At 44.5% G+C, this 19,592-nt stretch overlaps 1 protein-coding gene across 13 annotated transcripts in view; it reads right to left on the bottom strand.

The window, feature by feature from the left end:
• Positions 1-19,592, bottom strand: part of PHACTR1 (phosphatase and actin regulator 1) — a 540,649-nt gene that overhangs the window by 239,651 nt on the left and 281,406 nt on the right. Inside the window, exon 1 of one of the 13 annotated variants that reach the window (XM_067752011.1) lies at positions 12,138-12,408. The exons of the other annotated variants lie outside the window; for them this stretch is intronic. Within the exon in view, the coding sequence (XP_067608112.1) occupies positions 12,138-12,393 (256 nt within the window). The 5' untranslated portion in view covers positions 12,394-12,408. Of the gene's footprint in view, positions 1-12,137; positions 12,409-19,592 lie in introns of those variants that run through there. 13 annotated transcript variants of the gene reach the window in all.

The raw sequence follows: 19,592 nt of genomic DNA, 5'->3' as shown, positions 1-19,592 counted from the left end.
CATCAATCAGTGAGTTACTGAGATTTGGAGGGGCGATTCTTGTTTTTTTTTTTAATTTTATTTATTTTGGGCTGCCGTGGGTCTTCGTTACTGTGCACAGGCTTCCTCTAGTTGTGGCGAGCAGGGGCTTCTCGTTGCGGTGATTGTGGCACACGGGCTTAGTTGCTCTGCGGCATGTGGGATCCTCGTGGACCAGGGCTCGAACCCGTATCCCCTGCACTGGCAGGCAGATTCTTTTTTTTTTTTTTTTTTGCGGAACGTGGGCCTCTCACTGTTGTGGCCTCTCTCGCTGCGGAGCGCAGGCTCCGGACGCGCAGGCTCAGCGGCCATGGCTCACGGGCCCAGCCGCTCCGCGGCATGTGGGATCTTCCCAGTCCGCGGCACGAACCCGTGTCCCCTGCATCGGCAGGCGGACTCCCAACCACTGCGCCACCAGGGAAGCCCTGGCAGGCAGATTCTTAACCACTGCGCCACCAGGGAAGTCCCTGGAAGCGGCATTTCTTGAATATGCAGCAAATCCATGACGGTGCCCGTAGCCAAGATCTGCTCTGGACACACTTCCATCATGTGGAGCAGCCCGGTTCATCAGACAAGTACGTTTCCAAACATATAAACATTATCTACAGTATCTGCTGCACGTGTTAGACAAACATTTGCCCGTAAACAGACTCCAAGTCTCTCAAGAAATAGGCAGTGCTGGTATGTGCCCAGTCCGTCAGTGATGGATGGTCGCTAACTGTGCGGCAGATTGCACTCCTCACTTAGTGCCAGGAAATCGCGGTGCCAACTCTTCCTGAGAACACCTTCAGCATCTGGAGGCTTCACTACAGTGCAGCTCCCGATAATTCCAACCGCCAGGCACAGAGTCTGGTGGGCGGTTATTCCTTTCCTAAAGTTGATTTCCTATTACTGGAAGAATCAAATCAGGCTTTGCTTTTCCTTTTTCTTGCTTGCTTCTGTCTTTCCACTCATAACCTTGGAGCAGTCCTACTCTTTAAGATGGGTGCCTCAAAAGCAGCTAATGCTTCATTGAAGACTGCTGCTCGACTTAAAATAACTCACGAACTGAGGTGAGGGGGCAAGGGAAGCAGAAGGTGACAGTCCTGAAAATGAAAATTAGAGGGCTTCCCGGGTGGCGCAGTGGTTGGGAGTCCGCCTGCTGATGCAGGGGACACGGGTTCGTGCCCCGGTCCGGGAAGATCCCACATGCCGCGGAGAGGCTGGGCCCGTGAGCCATGGCTGCTGAGCCTGTGCTCCGCAACAGCAGAGGCCACAACAGTGAGAGGCCCGCGTACCGCAAAAAAAAAAAAAAAAAATGGAAATTAAAGAACAGGAACTTTGTTCCCCTCCCAAGAGTCACTGCTGGGGTTACAGCTTGTTTAGAAGCTAATAATTTGATTTTATAATTACTTTTGTGGGTTGCAAAATAATTACTATGGAGGCAAATCTCCATCTGCCCAAATAGCAGAGGCGATTGTTCTAAAGTTCACACCGAAACAAAAGCAGAGTCAGGATGGTTAGCTCTTAGGTGGGGATTAGAAATCCATCCCCTTTTGTCACATGTGCCAGCCTGAAACCCTCATAAAGGTCAGAGTAGGAGTGGGGGAAGGAAAGATCTCCACAAACCCCATTCGGAGGAGTCGTTTCTTTTTACCTTGATTTGCATTTTAAATCTGTCCCTCTGCGTACACTAGGACATCATTTATAGCCTTTGAAAAGGACTAAAACTGCAGTTCTGGTGAATGACACTGAGATGTGATTGAGTCCCTTTCAATCCTAAGATTAGATGTGGTGTTAAAATGGTCGGTATCGGTATCTCCTAATTACAGGAACTGTGATGTATCAGGGGTCAGCAAAATTTTTCTGATAAAAGCCAGAAACGAAATATTGGAGGGTGTGCGGCTCTTTGCTGCAGCCCCTCAACTCTGCAGCTGTGGTGCAAAAGCCACCATAGACTGTACGCAAACGATTACGCATGGCTGTGCTCCAACAAAATTTTATTTATGGACACTGACATCTGAATTTCATATGAGTGTCTTGTGTCATGAAATAGTCTTCTTCTTTCGATTTCTGTCAGCCGTTTGTAATCGAAAAAAAAACATTCTCCACTACAAAAACAGAGGGAGGGCTCAGGGATCACTGCTTACCAACCCCTGATCTAGATGGGTTTTAGGCATCGCAACATCTTCAGGGAAGAGAAATATCTCACATGTGGAAGAAACTCAGGACAGAGGTGTCTTGAGAGCAGATAGAGGGTATCAGCGGCCCGAGGCTTCCCAATTCTAACCAAACGCACTCTCCGCCATATAATTTCCTCTTGCGCTTTTTAATGAACTGACAGTTTTCTTTTGGTGTTCCTTTTTACCTGAATTTTCCTGAAAGAATCACTTTCGTATGTAATTAATCACTTTAAGATGTTAAACCTCATTGGCCAAAACAAGTAGTCTCTTCTTAGAGGTTCACATCTCAGAAGCAGCCAGCCATGGCTGCAGAGATGGAAGCAGAGGGATGGCCCAGGTACAGTAGCAACAGCAGGTGACACGGAGGAAGCCATGACCACTGACCCTCTCTTCCCTCCTCCCTAAAACGGTCACAATAGTATTTCCAACCTTAAAAGGAAATGTGACGATTACAAGGAAATAATAGGTGCAAATTATAAAGTGTAACATAAATAGAGTTATGTGTCTACGTTTTCTAAACTTATCGGTTTTCTTAAACAGACTGAATCAGCTCTCTTCTTGACCATCAACTCAGAACCTTCTCACTCTCTCTCTTAATCCTCCAGGGCGACAAAAATCCAAAACACAGATAATGAAAATCATTGGAAATGGGACTTTATCTTCATTGCTGTTGGGAACATACAATGGTGCAGCCACTTTGAAAAAGAACCTGGCAGCTCCTCAAATGGTTAAACACGGTGTTACCAGATGATCCAGCAATTCTACCCCTAGGTATATACCCAAAAGAAATGAAAACATACATCTACACTAAAACTTGTGTATAAATTCTTCTTTGAGCATAAATGCTCAAAGAAGAATTATTCATAATAGCCAAAAAATGGAAACAACACAAATCACCATCAACTGATCAGTGGGTAAGCAGAATGTGTCACAGTATAGCCAAGAGTGTACAAGGAGGAAAGGACACTCTTCATAAATGGAAAACTGAACAGCTACAAGCAAAAGAAATTAAACTGGACCCCTATTTTACAACCTACACAAAAATCAAATCATCAGGCCCCCTCCTTTCAGCCATGTCTTCAAACTCTATAAACACCTATTCACGTCCGAAAAGTTCTTACCATTTGGATTAACTAGCAAACTACAGAAATGACTATTGGGGGCTAGCAAACAAGTTTTGATCCTTCCCCTCTCAATACAGTTGTATGTGTATATTTTATCTACTGATCGTTTTAAATTTCCTTTAGACATACGGGTATATTTGAAGCTATAGATTTTTACAAATATTTTAAACATTTCTTCTCCTAAACTGAGTGAATATTTATAGATGTCTATAAGTCAGAAAGATATCAGAGCAGAAGGGGAAATTATTTGCAAAATTACATATGAGCTCAAAGTTATGCTGAAAATAAGGCAAACTGACTTTGAATTGCTGGTGCTTGAAAGTGTTACTGGGCCTTTTTATGAGTCTGTAACAGAATAGCAGACTCTTGGTCTTTTGACACTTACCGCTTAAGGTCTTGAAATGACCTTTCTTGGCTATGAGTGTTGGACCCAGGCCCTTTCTCGTCTGGTCCCTGCTTAAGCTCTACCAGCAACACCATCACAAAAACCTACTCAAATTTGCTCCAATATAATATAGGAGCGGGGGGACGTAGCTGATGAATCTATAGAGATCATTCTCTCTCCTGTATACTTTTGTATATGTTTTTCATAATTTTTTATAAGTTTAGTTGTTTTTTTTTTTTTAGGTAATTTAATCATGCTACCTCTGCTTAAAAATCCCTGTGCTACCTTCAGTGTAGCTGACCTAAAACAGACAGACTGCCAGTCACTTCTCCAGCAAAAAGGTGTATTTATTCAGGATCAGCAGAGAAATGCAACTGGGAGTCTACAACCTGTGAAGGTCCCCAAACAGCAAGGAAGGGAGGATGCTTTTATAGAAGGGAAAAGGGAGTTGGGAGGGCTTAGTAAACAGAGTCCCTGGCTTTTCATTGGCTGAATCCTTGCCAGGCAAGAAGAGGAGACTTTCTTTTTCCTGTTGGGCTCTGCTATCCTCCCAGGGCATGAAAGCTCCCCTGTCCGGTCTCCCAACTCTACTTAGTTGAGACTTCTGTTTATTAATATTTTTACAGTGCTCGCTGAATGAAATATGAACTCCTTCATAAACTGTACCAGGATTTTCCTGATTTCCCTCTTGCCCAAGTCGGGCCTGACACTCTCTACTTTCTGCCTCCAAAACACCTGCCTCAGGCTTCCCTGGTGGTGCAGTGGTTAAGAATCCACCTGCCAGTGCAGGGGACACAGGATCAAGCCCTGGTCCGGGAAGATCCCACATGCCGTGGAGCAACTAAGCCCATGAGCCACAACTACTGGGCCTGTGCTCTAAAGCCCGCGAGCCACAGCTACTGAGCCCATGTGCCACAACTACTGAAGCCCACACGCCTAGAGCCCATGCTCTGCTACAAGAGAAGCCACCATAATGAGAAGCCCGCGCACCGCAACGAAGAGTAGCCCCCACTCACCGCAACTAGAGAAAGCCCGTGCGCAGCAATGAGACCCAATGCAGCCATAAATAAATAAATTTATTTTAAAAAAAACCACACACCTACCTCTCTCAAACTTTTTTTTTTTTTTTTTTTTTTTTTTGGTGGTACGCGCGCCTCTCACTGTTGTGGCCTCTCCCGTGGCGGAGCACGGGCTCCGGACGCACAGGCTCAGCGGCCATGGCTGATCTTCCCGGACCGGGTCACGAACCCGCATCCCCTGCATCGGCAGGCGGACTCTCAAACACTTTTAGAACTGTGCATGTATCGGTCTACCTATGTCCCTGTGCTACATTTAAGATCTTTGAACACAAAGACCATGCTATCTTACTGATTTTTATATTCCCAATGCTTAACCTGGCACATAAAATTGCTGCAGAAATATATCATCGGAAAAAAAATGAAGAATTGCCCCTACATATGTTTCTAGACTACCTCATGTCATTTTTCCCTACATTCCACCAATTCTACCTGCTGAACTTCTCCCCTTTTCTGGGCAAGCTATGCTCTTTTGCAATTTAAACCATTTGCTTTTTTTTTTTTCTTACCAAAATGCCCTTCCTTATTTATCTGAGAAAACTCCTCCATTAGGCCCTAGTGCAAATATCACCTCCTCTGGGAAGCCCTCCTACCTTACTCACACAGTTAATGGCTTCCTCCAATAATTTAGCAGTTTACTTTCCTGCTGCTCTAAGGTCGATTCTTCAAAGGCAACAACTGGTTATTGTACCTCTTGGTATCTGAGGGGGCCCTGCACACACAACCTGCTAATTTTATAAGCAAACATAAGAGAATCAATCAATAGGTCAGTTGTGTGAGTACAGTCTGCCCTCTGAATCCGCAGATGCAAAACCCACAGATGTGGAGGGCGGACTGTATTCATTGTACTGGCCATTTTATATAAGGGACGTAAGCATCCCCGGATTTTGGTACCTGCAGAGGGTGCCTGAAACTGATCCCCAACAGATACTGAGGGACGATTGTACGTGGATACTTCAACAGAATTTTAAGAGCCCACCTTCATTAGAATTCCCCTCCTCTTTACACCTCTTCCTAACACCCCACTAAGCCCTTCTCCACTCTCTTCACTACTGTCTGAGCACATGCTTTTCTTTTCAGGGTTCCAAAGAACCTTTACACCCTGCCCAAGTTGGAGCCTTTCCTAAGCTCTCCTGACTTCATGCAAGCAGTTTCCCACCTCTACCCCTTGCTTCAGGTCACATCTTCCCTAGCTGTCCCTCTTACTCTCAGTGTCCATTGGGCCCATGTCGATAGAATTCTCCAGTAATTATTGTTCTGGAGAACAATACAGTACAACAGTAACAATACTTCATCCAGTTGTTCACTTTTCCTCTTCCGGAGAAACAACTGGATCTCACCTTGCCTATTTTCTGGAATACCCGACTGACCAAAAAGTGCTTAGTCATTGTAAATTTAGACACACGTGAGCCCTTTTACCTAGAATGAACTGGTCATGATTGTTAAAATTCTAAAACCAGCACAACAAAATACTTTTGACATGCACAATGTTGAAGGGGCTCTTCCCCAACCTCACTTTTACTTGCTTTTATTAAAAATATGTTTTCACTGTTAAATTCAGAGTAGAATTGGTGCGTTCATCTCGGACCCAATCCAGGGATGTTTAATTACGGAAGAGACCAAAGAGCACACAATAGCGGGAGGAAAAATCCAAGACGAAATTGAACTTGGCAGTAACAATACAGACGACAGTAATCACAGCTAATATTTCTCCAGCACTTTCTCTTGCCAGGCACCATGCTAAGTGCTTTGTGCTAATTATCTCATTTAATCCTCACAACGCCACGCAGTAGATAATACCGTGGTGTCCTAAAGTCACCCAGCTAGCAAGTGGAGGAGCCATTATTTGAAAACAGGCAGTGAGGTTCCAGGAGCCCCCTCTGGACCACCACTAGAAACTTCTTCATGAAGGAACAGTTCTGTGAGTAGCCCTGACACCAAATGGTGGCTGAATTTTGGAGGACTGCTCACCTAATCTTGATGCACCTCTGTTTTCTCATCTGCAAAAAGAAGGATTTGACCCACAGAAACTCATAAGGCATTCTTTTCTAAAAAGCTGTCTTGTGGAATGAACCCTACAGAGTAACAGAGAAGTATTGTGGCAAATTGTTTTTGTTCTAAAAGTCCACATTGGAATCCATTAGAATAACGTGTGAAATATTTCAAACTCCGAAAACAAAATTTGGAAATGCATCTAGTGAGTCAACGGATTAGCGAATTTGTCTACGAATATTTGAAGAATAGAAATCATATTTAGTGAAATGAAAACAACCTTGAAATATTGATTAATCACATGTAAAAGGCACTGAGTAGCAGCTACAATCAATATGTCTTGTTTCAACACCATACACAAGAATAAACTCAAAATGGATTAAAGACCTAAATGTAAGGCCAGACACTATAAAACTCAGAGGAAAATATAGGCAGAACACTCTATGACATAAATCACAGCAAGATCCTTTTTGACCCACCTCCTAGAGAAATGGAAATAAAAACAAAAAGAAACAAGTGGGACCTAATCAAACTTACAAGCTTTTGCACAGCAAAGGAAACCATAAACAAGACGAAAAGACAGACCTCAGAATGGGAGAAAATATTTGCAAACGAAGCAACTAACAAAGGATTAATCTCCAAAATATACAAGCAGCTTATGCAACTCAATATCAAAAAAACAAACAACCCAATCCAAAAATGGGCAGAAGACCTAAGTAGACATTTCTCCAAAGAAGACATACAGATTGCCAACAAACACATGAAAGGAGGCTCAACATCACTAATCATTAGAGAAATGCAAATCAAATCTACAATGAGGTATCACCTCACACCAGTCAGAATGGCCATCATCAAAAAATCTACAAACAATAAATGCTGGAGAGGATGTGGAGAAAAGGGAACCCTCTAGCACTGCTGGTGGGAATGTAAATTAATACAGACACTATGGGGAACAGTATGGAGTTTCCTTAAAAAACTAAAAGTAGAACTAGCACACGACGCAGCAATCTCACTGCTGGGCATATACCCTGAGAAAATCATAATTCAAGAAGAAACATGTACCACACTGTTCACTGCAGCACTATTTACAATAGCCAGGACATGGAAGAAACCTAAGTGTCCATCGACAGATGAATGGATAAAGAAGATGTGGCACATATATACAATGGAATATTACTCAGCCCTAAAAAGAAACGAAATTGAGTTATTTGTAGTGAGGTGGATGGACCTAGAGTCTGTCATACAGAGTGAAGTAAGTCAGAAAGAGAAAAACAAATACCGTATGCTAACACATATACATGGAATCTAAGAAAAAGGAAAAAAAATGGTCATGAAGAACCTAGGGGCAGGACAGGAATAAAGACGCAGATGTAGAGAATGGACTTGAGGATGCAGGGAGGGAGAAGGAGAAGCTGGGACCAAGTGAGAGAGTGGCACTGACATATATACACTACCAAATGTAAAATAGATAGCTAGTGGGAAGCAGCTGCACAGCACAGGGAGATCAGCTCAGTGCTTTGTGACCACCTAGAGGGGTGGGATAGGGAGGGTGGGAGGGAGACGCAAGAGGGAGGAGATATGGGGATATATGTAAAGCTGATTCACTTTGTTATAAAGCAGAAACTAACACAACATCGTGAAGCAATTATACTCCAATAAAGATGTTAAAAAATATATATATATGTCTTGTTTCTAAATCTATCATTCGATTACTTTTTAAACAGGCCACTATAAGACAGAGGCTTCAAAATATTTCTAAAAACTGTTTTTAAAATGTTTCATTTCTATTAAAATTACTTGAAATTACATTTTAATACACAATTAATAACACTGTAATTCCTACAATAATTCCTCACTACTAATAGACTCAGAAGGAATTCAAATAAGAATAGAAAATATATATGAAATTATATAGAGAAATACCTTGTTTTCTAGATTTCTCCCTAGAGTTGATTTTTAACTATTTGTAAATTAAATCATATTCTCCTATTGACTTCCAATATAAGTTAGGTGATACTTTAGCTATGTCTCTTGCAGCTTTTTTTTTTTAATTAATTAATTTATTTTTGGCTGCATTGGATCTTCATTGCTGTGTGCAGGCTTTCTCTAGTTGCAGCGAGCAGCGGCTACTCTTCGTTGCGGTGCGCGGTCCTCTCATTGTGGTGGCTTCTCTTGTTGTGGAGCACGGGCTCTAGGCAGCCAGGCTTCAGTAGTTGTTGCACGCAGGCTCAGTAGTTGTGGCTCCCGGGCTTTAGAGCACAGGCTCAGTAGTTGTGGTGCACGGACTTAGTTGCTCCACGGCATGTGGGATCTTCCCGGACCAGGGCTCAAACCCGTGTCCCCCGCATTGGCAGGCGGATTCGTAACCACTGCGCCACCAGGGAAGCCCTCTTGCAGCTTTATTATGTTCATAACTTCTAATCTATTTAGCTAAAAATTTCTCTCTCTCTCTATTCCTACCAATGCCAGCCTCTCTATCAAGTATGTAAGGCAGATAAAATTAAAGGTACTAGGAAATTGCGTAGTTCCTTCTAGTTCTATAGCTTAATAAACCTGGCTTATCAAGACTGCACATGTATATAACACAGACACACACACACAAAACAGTACTTAATTTTCTACATTCAGTATAGGTGCCATATAAAAAAATAATCAACTTGAGGCGCACTGGAAAGCACCTTAGTTTCAAAGACGAACAGAGAAGGATTTCAGTGTTTTTTCTACCCTTCACTTGTTTGTGGCCTTTACACCAAAGTGCTACATAAGCTTGTTTCCTCGTCTGAAAAAGGCTTCGGTATTGAACCAAAACGGCAAAGGTGAAGCAAACACAAACTGTCTTTGGCCATTAATGGTGAACTGTGTTCTACAATTTTTTTAAGTAATTTTCTACTTAAAACTAAGGTCAGCAAAGCATCCCTGGTACTAGTTAGTGGACACCCGGAACTTAAAAAACTACTCTGAAGTAAAATGGCAAATGCCAAAATGTAATTTCAACTTTCATATGTCCACTGAGCCAGGGATACTCTTTCTTTTAAAATTTATTCTATATCAGCCAAATACTTTTAGTTATAGATCGTCTTCAGGCTGAAAGTTATTAAAATATGCTTTAAATAGGTTTCAATATATTTTATATATGAGGAAATTAAGAATGAGACTCAGTGAGCAACGCCTCTATAAAATTTTCCCTGCATAAAACTTCAAGAAAGGGCTTTCCAGCCGGACCAGTATTGTCCTTGATGGCTACTAAATGACCTCAGTGGTGCTGAGGAGAAACCTAACACATTTATGGCGCTGGACACAATGCAGGTACACCCCACCGCAAGAAACGTCCTCCTCTATGGAGCCCTACCGAATCTGTGAGCATTACTACAATCTTTACTACACACTTCCTTTAAAAGAGCTGGCATGCAGACAAGATGACTCAAATTGAAAACAGCTTCTGGAGAGCTTAGCTCACAGAACATCCACTCATGGCAAACTATCATTCAAGGTCAATCTCTGCAGAAAGTGAAATTCATGTGAACTTCCTTTCCTTTCACAGTGGGCAGTGCTGCTTTGGGCCCTGGCAGGGTTAAGCTCCTGACCTCATTTTATTTCAGTGACTGACGAAGCACACCCCACACTGGAAGGCAGGATTAGCAAGTGTAGAATTCAGCAAAAATTAGGTGCCACAACATGAGGTCTCCCCTAAACAAGAATCCTTTGAAATCAAATGCTTTAGTCCTATCAGGTAATATGTGAACATCCATAAGTAGCCCCGTAAGACATTCTGGAGTGTTTGAGGTGGTAGAGATGAGGCGTGTTGGAAGCGGAAGCATGGTGTTCATAATTACACACATGAACACACATCCTTGAGTGTAGATACAGACCTTTCCTTACTGTAGCAATGTTCAGAGATCCTGATTTAAATAACCCCCCAAGGTTGTGGAAGTAGCCCATGTGGGAAGCAATTCAGTCATCAGAGTGACTCATTTAATAAATATTTTAGCCTGCATCTCATGCTCTATTACATTAAATGGTAAAAAGTCTGGCTTTAGATCGCCCCATTAATCCATTCATATTCCCTAGGCGTCCGCAGCTTATAGAGTAACCAAAGGACCAAAACACATGTCAGTGTGTGCTTCTCATAAACAGATATCCTCCCCCAAACCTAACCGGAGCTGCCTCAGCGTGTTTTGTGTGCCTTCCTTCCTTGTGCACGATTTTCCCCTCGGATGCCTGGTACCATCGTGCACAGCCTCTCTGGCTGTTTAATCAAAGAAAAGTATAATTACGCTAGCAGGACTCTAATTCTGAAAAGACATTAGCCAAACCAGTCGCTTCATTACGCTGCACCTCAGAGGCCAGCAGGAACCGGAGAAATTCTAAGTGATAACGCGTTCTTCCGAAGGCAACAAGCGAAGCGGCCTGGTGGATAGGAAAAATCTGCCTGTCTAAGCAGGTGTGAGTGTCAAGGAAGGCGATGAGCTTCAGGCTGGCCAGTAGCTAATGCTTTCCCTGCAAAACCTGCTGCCTAAAACTTTTCCAAGACCTCCAGTGGCCCTCCGGAGTCTGCTCTTTGAGCTGCTTCGAACCGCCTGGGAAATGCACCGCCCCACAGCCGCGTCCACGTCTGCGGAGGCTTCTGCCCGGTCCGCGCAACGCGGTCCCTCCTCCGTGGCGCCTTCTGCCCAGAGCCGCCGGCAGCCCGGCCCCCTTTCACCGCCCGGCTCCGGACCGTTCGGAGGGGGCTCTTGGGCTCGCAGGGCACACCTGGAGGAAGCCGCCGCCGCTCCTCCCCCACCTCCCACATTTTGGCCCTTAGGCACCAGCGCAAGAGGGACCAGCGGCGGCGCTCCCAAAATCCCGGCCATGTTCCACTCGGAGCGGACATCATTCAACAACTCCACAAGTCTAGTCTCCAGGGCGCTGTGGCCGAGGCCCAACCACCGCTCCAAAGTGAATCCACCCGAAGGCCACATCTGTAACGCAGCCCAGCAAAGCTTATATCCTATCCTAACGCAACAATGGGAGAACAGCTAAGAAGCCCAGAAAGCTAAGAAAACTGGCGGAAGCATCTTCTTAAAGCTAATAATCTTGCCCCTTGTGAAGCCCCTAAAGCCCCACCTTCCCCAAAAGAAAAATCCCAGAGTTGCCGCTTTAAGTGTTTCAAACACCTCCTGTAGGGGAGCATTTCCATCAATGGTCTGTGCACGGATACGGTCCGGGTTTGGCTCCGGGCGGCACTCTGCAAAGTGCCGGACGGGCGGGCGTCACGCCTGGGTAGAAGGCGGATGTCCCCGCAGTTCTCGGGACAGAGACGCCGGCGGCGCCCCCAAACCGGGGACCGGCACAGCCGCCTCCCGCGCTCGCCGCCGCCCCGACGCGCCCCGGCACTCACCGTCCCGGGCGTCCTCCCCACGACTGCAGTTGCTGCAAATGTGTTTGATTTCCTTGCCTAGTTGACAATGGATCACAAAGGACACGTTGTTGTTGTTGTCGTTGGGGGCGGGCTCCTTCAGGGGCTTCAAACTCAGCAAATAAAAAGCTTTCTTTTTGGGTCTCTGGGAGCTCGCGCCTGGCACCGCGCCCTCCCTGCAGCGCGGCGAGCGGAGCGCAAACCTCCCCGGCTCCGCGGTGCGCGTGGGCTCCGCCATCCGGCCCCCGGGCGTCCCGGGCCGGACGCTGCTCCGGCCCCCGCGCGCTGCCACTCGTGCCCCGCCGCCTGGCCAGCATGCCCCTGCCACGCCCCGCACCCGCGTCTCTACAGCGGCGCGACCGCGGCGGGGCGGGTCAGAAGAAGGCGCCGAAAGGGGCTTGACCTCGCCGACCTCCCTGCCCGAGCCAATCCGGATCCCGAGGCCCGAGTAGGGTTTCCGGAAGGCACTCAGCGGTCCCACCTGGGATGCTCCACTCCCGCCTCCCCCGTGGTCTCACGCACGCATCCTCCACCGGCAGCCCCACCCTCCGTAAGTCTCAGCGCCAGCGACCTGAGCCTGCCGGGTTTGCAGCTACCTTCGCTCTCTTCGAGCTGCAGGGCAGAACGCTAGCCTCCCCTCCCCCTTTTCCTCGAGCCTCCCGCTGCCAAATGAAAGCAAGATACACCACACAGAAGGCTGCTACGCTGGGAGCCCTCGGGGTGCAAGCGCCTCTCTGGGACCAGAACAGATTACCATTCTCGGGTGGGTCCAACCCACAGCCCTTGACTTTCACTGGAGCCGACAACCTGTTACAACACAATTGATGTTTTCACGTTCAATAGAGATTCCCCGACCTGAAGGGCGGCCTTACACCAGTATCATTAAAACTTAGAGCGAAAAGGGACAGAAAAGGCTGCTTTCGTCAATCCTCAGGAACGACAACTTGCAACTTTGCGATCCCAGCTAATTTGGCTGAAGATTCCCCGCTGTCTTAACACCGTGAATAAGGCTTAGCAAGGCAAATGACATCAATTGAAAGCTCTAAAGAAAGAAGAGTGTCTTAAGGCAAACCCATGGCTCAATAATAATAACAGCTACAAGTTATCGAGCCTTTGTTTGATCTGCACGTTTCCTGTTTTTTTTTTTTTTAAATGACGCTATATTTACACAATTAATCCTGACTCCGGTATTGTGAATCCTACATCACCTTTTGGAGAGCTAAGGCTTAGAGAATCCTCGCAGCACAATCACCTTGTGTGCTTATTTTAAAAAGAGACTTTGGGGGCCTCAAGGCCTGAGATCCTGGCTTAGTAGGTCAGTGCAGGGCTCAGGAACCTGTAGTTTTAACAAGCTCCCCAGGTGATCTTGATGCAAAGCCTAAGTGGGGAAACAGGTGTTTACAGCCAGGTGTGCCTGTTATTCCCTCCACGCCCCATTCCCTGTGAACCCTTGTCCTCCTTTCCAGACATTGAAACAGTGTCAGTTAAAGGATGAGATATCACCACCAACTGTTTCCAGGAACTTCTCCAAAGTGAATTTCATAATACCCTGTGTCTTCCACTACCACAAAAGGCAGGTCATTGCTACTCTCTCCTCCCACTGGGCAAATTCTACACGTACAACTCACCTCATAGAGAAGTGAGTCAACCACCCACTGGGGGTATTAAATTACTGTGTTATAATATGCTCTGATCACCACAATTCTCCCACCCGGTCATTTACATTACTTCTCATCTGCAAAGCATTCTGCCCAGATCAGCACATTCCAAGCTTCATTTGCATGCTGTGGTTTGGAACACCAGGTGTCCAGCTGCCATGGCCTGCTCTAGAAGGAGAAGTCAGGGGATCCTAGGGTTAGAGTTCTGCTGCCTTTAATTACATCACAACCCAGTCTCTCCCTGTGCCCAGCGGGGCCTTCAGGGACCCCTCCCTTCTCGCCTGGATTACCAGCCAAAGCAGCCACAGATAAATCTGTTTTTTCTCATGTCACATTCACATCAGTTGGTCCCTGCCTGATTATAAGCCTCCTCTTAGAGGTGGCCAAGGACGCACTTGCTCTGCTGGAGAAGTGTATGAGGGAATTTATTGCATTGTGTTTTGGGCAAATATTTCTTATTCTCTTTTTCAAATCGTAGATCCCTCTCCCAAATTGTATCACCTCTTAACTACCTTCTGAAAAGAAAAAATATACATACATCTTTTTCTTAAACGAGGTTTTTAAAATTGCATGCCTTTCCCACCTCTCTGCCCACAGATGAGAACAACAGACCTGCAGAAACCCCGCAGGGTCTTATTAAATCAACGGAGCCCAAAGCAGTCTTATTCGCTTGCTGAATACTAAACCACACCTGAGAGCTCAGGTGTCTCTGTCTTAACTGGCCAAGTTATGATGTAGTAGAGAGAACACTGACATGACCACCAGCTTAGTCTCAAATATTGATGGTGATGCCCTGCAGCTCGGGGGCTCTTTATTCAGGTTTAGTGTGTAGTGGCCTAAGGTGAACCTCAGAGAGCTGTCCCCTTGTTCGGTGGTTCATCTTCCTCAACAGTCTTCCCTGAATCTGCAGCTTCTAACTATGCTGGCCAGTAATGGTATCCACGAGCCTCATGTGGATATGTACACTTTAGTAAATCAAAATTAAATGAGATTCAATCTCAGTGCCTCAGTTGCACTGGCACACTTCAAGTGCCCAATAGTCACATGTACGTAGTGGCCACTGTATTAGGCGGGCCAGGTGGTAGAACATTTCCATCAGCGCTGCAAGTTCTATAAGACCTTGCTCCTCTTAGAAGGTATGAATGTTAGTGTCTCGGCCTGAATTAAAAAGCTGAGAAGCCCAGTCTTCTATTGTTACAACAGAAAGTGGGTGGAGAGGGGAATATACCTTAGTGCTGGCTGCAGTTTGGAAGAAGATGCCTGTGTCTGGTGGCTGCCAGCACCCCCTTTCCTCTGACCCGCAGCAGGCAGAACAGGTGTGCACACACCTGACATTTTTTTCTTGATCCTGCTCTGTACCCTGAATGCTGCCTCAGCAAAGCTGCCTCCTGCCACCCATTACCCTAATGTCCCTATAGCTCTCGATGCCAAGACATGTCACACAGAGTCTGTGTTCGTCGCATCCCATAAGACAAACCTGTGTTTAATTATGATCCTTGTAATTACGGCTCAGCTCTATTGCTGCCTTTGATAATCATCTCCCTGCATTGACAGTGGGAGAAAATAAATGGTCATCCTACGGCATTCTTGGAAAATATAGATGGTATTGTGGCATTTTTTTTTTGACTTTTAAGAGAAAGGAGGGAAACATTGAAGGGAAAGACAGTCCAGAGCGTTTCTATCACCTACCTCAGGGGTTCTCAACACAGAGCCTGTGTAACTTGCATGTGCTGTTTTACCCAGATGATCTACATGGGATGGAAGAAACGCAGCATCTCAAGCTCTATCCCAGAATCTGCATTTTAACAGATCATCCTGGTGATTCAGAGGCACATTAAGGTTTGACAAGCACCTGCTAGGAATCAAGCCCGGTAATAGTATGAACTGCCTACCAGTGGAGCACATTTTTTGATTCTGAAGAAAGTAGCAGATAGGACCCCTGATCTTGCAGAGCTTAAAATTTAAGAGGAGAGAGGACGCACTCAATGAAAGGACATATAACACAACATACCCAACTGAAAACATGTGTGTAAACTTATAATTAGGAGCAGCCATGGAGAAAAGTACAGTTACTATCTGAGTGTGAGCGTGTGTAAAGGGAGTTCTGCAGTGATTTAATGTGGACGAGATGGAGTTGATGAAGGAGAATTTCCCCGGGAAAGTTCATCAGCACCAGTTGGGGTCAGAATGGTGGGAGTGGTGGTGGCAGTGGGGTGAAGACAAGCTCATTGGCTAGAAGGAGTTCATAGTGGGGGAGGGGATAGTCAAGGATGGTCATTAGTCTGGCAGGAGAGTTACACTCAGCAAGGCAGGGGGTGAAAACTGAGCTCTCCAGAAGACGCCACTGTTATGAGGATGGGAAGGCAACTGCAGACTGAGATGTTGTTCCGCTTATCTGCTTGTCTGTGCTCCATCCTACTTTTAATGCTCAACAGTTACTAGGCTCAAAGGAAGTCAGAATCAAAGTTAAGCGTAGAAATTTGGAAATGCTCATATAGCGCTTTAACTCTTATGAAAAAGAGTCAAAATACAAAATAGTGTCAATACAAGACAAAGCAGCGGAACCACTCAAAGAGAGATGTACTTAGAAGAATATCACTATACACATCTGATGGAAGAAAAGATTCAACATTTCTTTTCTTCCTTAATTTTTTTTCTTTGATTTAAACTCAAGCTATCTGATAAATTTTCTTCCTGCTTCTGTCCATCTGTCCGTCTCCTTTCTTGTTCCTATCTTCCCTACAGTGGGTTGAATGGTGGCCCCCCAAAGATATGTCCATGTCAAATCCCTGGAATCCATGAATATGACTTTATTTGGAAAAAAGGTTCTTTGCAGATGTAATTTAGTTAAGGATCTCATGGTAAGGAGATCTTCCTGGATCGTCTGGGTGGACCCTAAATCCAATGGCAAGCGTCCTTATTAAAGACACACAGAGGAGAGACAGAACTGGTCTCCAGAACTGCGAGAAGATAAATTCCTGTTGCCTTAAGCCACCAGCTTTGCGGCAGTTTGTTACCGCAGTCCTAGGGAACTAGCACACTCCCTGATTATTAACTCATATAAGAAGAGCATCTATTCTATTTCTCACAGAGGAATAGCATCTATTCTTTTCTAAGTTTGATCTAAATGTGTACTGTGTTAAAGCCAGAGCTGTAAGCTAACCTACGAAGCACAAATTTAAGAGCAGCTTTAAAAATTACTTCCAAACGGATCACGAACACAGAATTGTGCAACATTACTGCTACGTCTGTGTGTGTGTGTGTGTGCGTGTTGTTTTTGTTTTAGTGTTTTGTTTCTATTTTTGCTGATGCTGGAATGGAAGTATGAAATGGAATGGAAGTAGACTGTCATTTAAGACGGGCATACAGCTTCCAGGCTGTTTCACATTTAGTAGACGGCATTTATATTCTGAGCAAGGAGACGTGATCAGAGCTTGCTGTGGGAGACTGGTAAAAATTCTTCAGGCAATTCAGTGATGTATCAGTAGAGCTCATATTCAGCCCTTGTGCACTGGTACAGCTGTATGGATTGCTTACGGCTGATATCTTTTTCTAATAGTCTCTTTGACTCTTGCCAAGTCTAGTTATTAAATATTTTGTATATCACTCCTGCAGATAGAGGTTAGAAACCATCTGTACAATTGGCAAGCCTTGATTCTCCTAAAAGAAGGCTTTCTACCCCAATGTTTTTCTTTAAACTGTGTTTAAGAGCCTATAGCAAAAATTCTTTTGGCCCAAGCTTTTCCCTTATTATTTCTTAATCCAACCTGATGGGTTTTTGGTATAAGAGCCAGGAAGAGGTCAGTGGACAGTAGGTTTGAAGAAACAATTTCATATCTCTGTTTTTAGAACGTAAGCTCTTAAAAATATAAAGACATCTAAATGATGTGAGCAGTCTTTTGGTGTGCGTGTGTTTTTTTTAATTTTAGCTAAGGATTTGTTTTTTCTATTTTTCTCCTAAAACTCTGAATAGAAAGCAATTTTCCTTCTAGGTTTGTGATAATTATGCTTACTAAGGGATTGTTCTGTGCAAATTGTTCGGCAAATACTTAGCAGATAGCAACCTAATGAGAAGGGGAGATTGGAAGCAGTTACACAAAACAGGTGGAAAAAGGTGATCAAGGGGAAATCATCAGAGTGAACTCCTGTAGTTTCTTGATTACAGTGTTATTTTGGAATGTTTCTTTCTTTTTCTGCATTGCCGTGGGTGGGAAGAGGACTGGAGTGGTCTAGTTCTTTAGTCCAAATAAGAGGACCTTCTCCATAATGGGCCATGCTTTCAGAGTGAACAGAATCTCTGTGACTGATCAAAGAAGGCAGGACATTTTCTGCAAAGTCTTGTTCAAGTCAAGCATCTTTAAAGGCTGTATTGCCAGTGTCCAAAGAAGACTCTTAGTCTAAATTTTAAAATTTGGGATCGGATATTTCTGCTTATTCCCAGGGTAAAAGAGAGGATAGATAGGTACAGGTTGTGGATTGTTGAAGTGTAGTTAAGTGAGGGGTCTGTTGTTCTGAACTATTTAGTTTCTTTACATTTTGCCGCAAATGACAAATCCCATTTAAACGGAGACTTACAGGCTTATACACATAGCCTTATGCTTTCCTTTCCGAACCAGGTTAATTTTGGCAGATTTAGATCCTTCTGGATATTTAGCTTACAGAAAGAAAAGCCCCAGAGTATAAAGATGTTATAAATATAACATAGGTGTGTTTATATTGCAATGGATAAAACAAAGTCCACCAATAAAGAAATGGCTGCATAGATTATAGTATGTTTATAGCATGATGTCACTAAAAATAATGAGTTATATTTGAACAAGTTGGCTTGGAAGGATTTCCACAATGCATTGTTAATAAGGAAATTAATGTCCAGAGAACTGACTACAATACTATCTCATTTTTGTAAGACAAATATTGTAGGCATTAAGACTGTCCTCCAGATATTTCTGATTTACTATCTTCAGGCTTCAGGTACATGGTTGGATTGTAGTCTGTACATCTAGATCCCCTTGGGGGTGGGTGGAACCAGGTGACCAGTTCTGACCTATGTGTGATGAGCTGAAGTTCAAGGCGATGGCTGCTGCTACATTTTGGGTTATGGAGTGAAACGAGCCTGCCTGCTGACAGGCAAGGGACATGTAGTATGCAAAATGAACTTGTGTTGCTTTAAGCCACTGAAATTTTGGAGTTGTTTTTACTGAAGATTAATCTAGCCTATCAAGACTAATACATCAATGACAAATGTGTGTGTGGATGTGTGGGGATGCATTTGTATATTATAGATCACCTCATTTAATCATCACACCAACACTGTAAGATGGAACCATCATTTCCATTTTATGCTTCATGAAACAGAATTTCAATACCGTGAAATAAATTCCCCAGGTTACACAATTAGCATTCTGCCAGGTAGAAATCTGATACAAAATATGTGTAACAGCCAAGCACACCTTTCCTTCTCCAACCATCCCGCTGGCACACAGAGAACTGCTAGGTAGTTTTTCTTCAGAGGACCCTCAACACTATTTTAGGGCAGACGCACATGGCATCATGAAACCCAACCAAGAAAGGGTATGAGACGGCAGGCACGGGACACAGAAACCTTGCCTGCCATGCAGAGCCTAGCTGCTGGTAGTAAAGAGAACAGGGGTAAAAATAGGACACACAGGTTCTTACCTATCATCTCTATTGGCAGATTTGTGCCCTTTCCACCTTTAAAACAGACAGCAGCTAATACTCACTGTTATCCTTTTAGGGCGGGATGGTATCAACAGTGTGT

The sequence above is a fragment of the Pseudorca crassidens genome, chromosome 10 (assembly GCF_039906515.1).
Source record: "Pseudorca crassidens isolate mPseCra1 chromosome 10, mPseCra1.hap1, whole genome shotgun sequence".
NCBI classification, from domain to species: domain Eukaryota; kingdom Metazoa; phylum Chordata; class Mammalia; order Artiodactyla; family Delphinidae; genus Pseudorca; species Pseudorca crassidens.
Note: the sequence above shows the minus strand (reverse complement) of the source record. Positions and strands in the feature narration are given on the sequence as shown.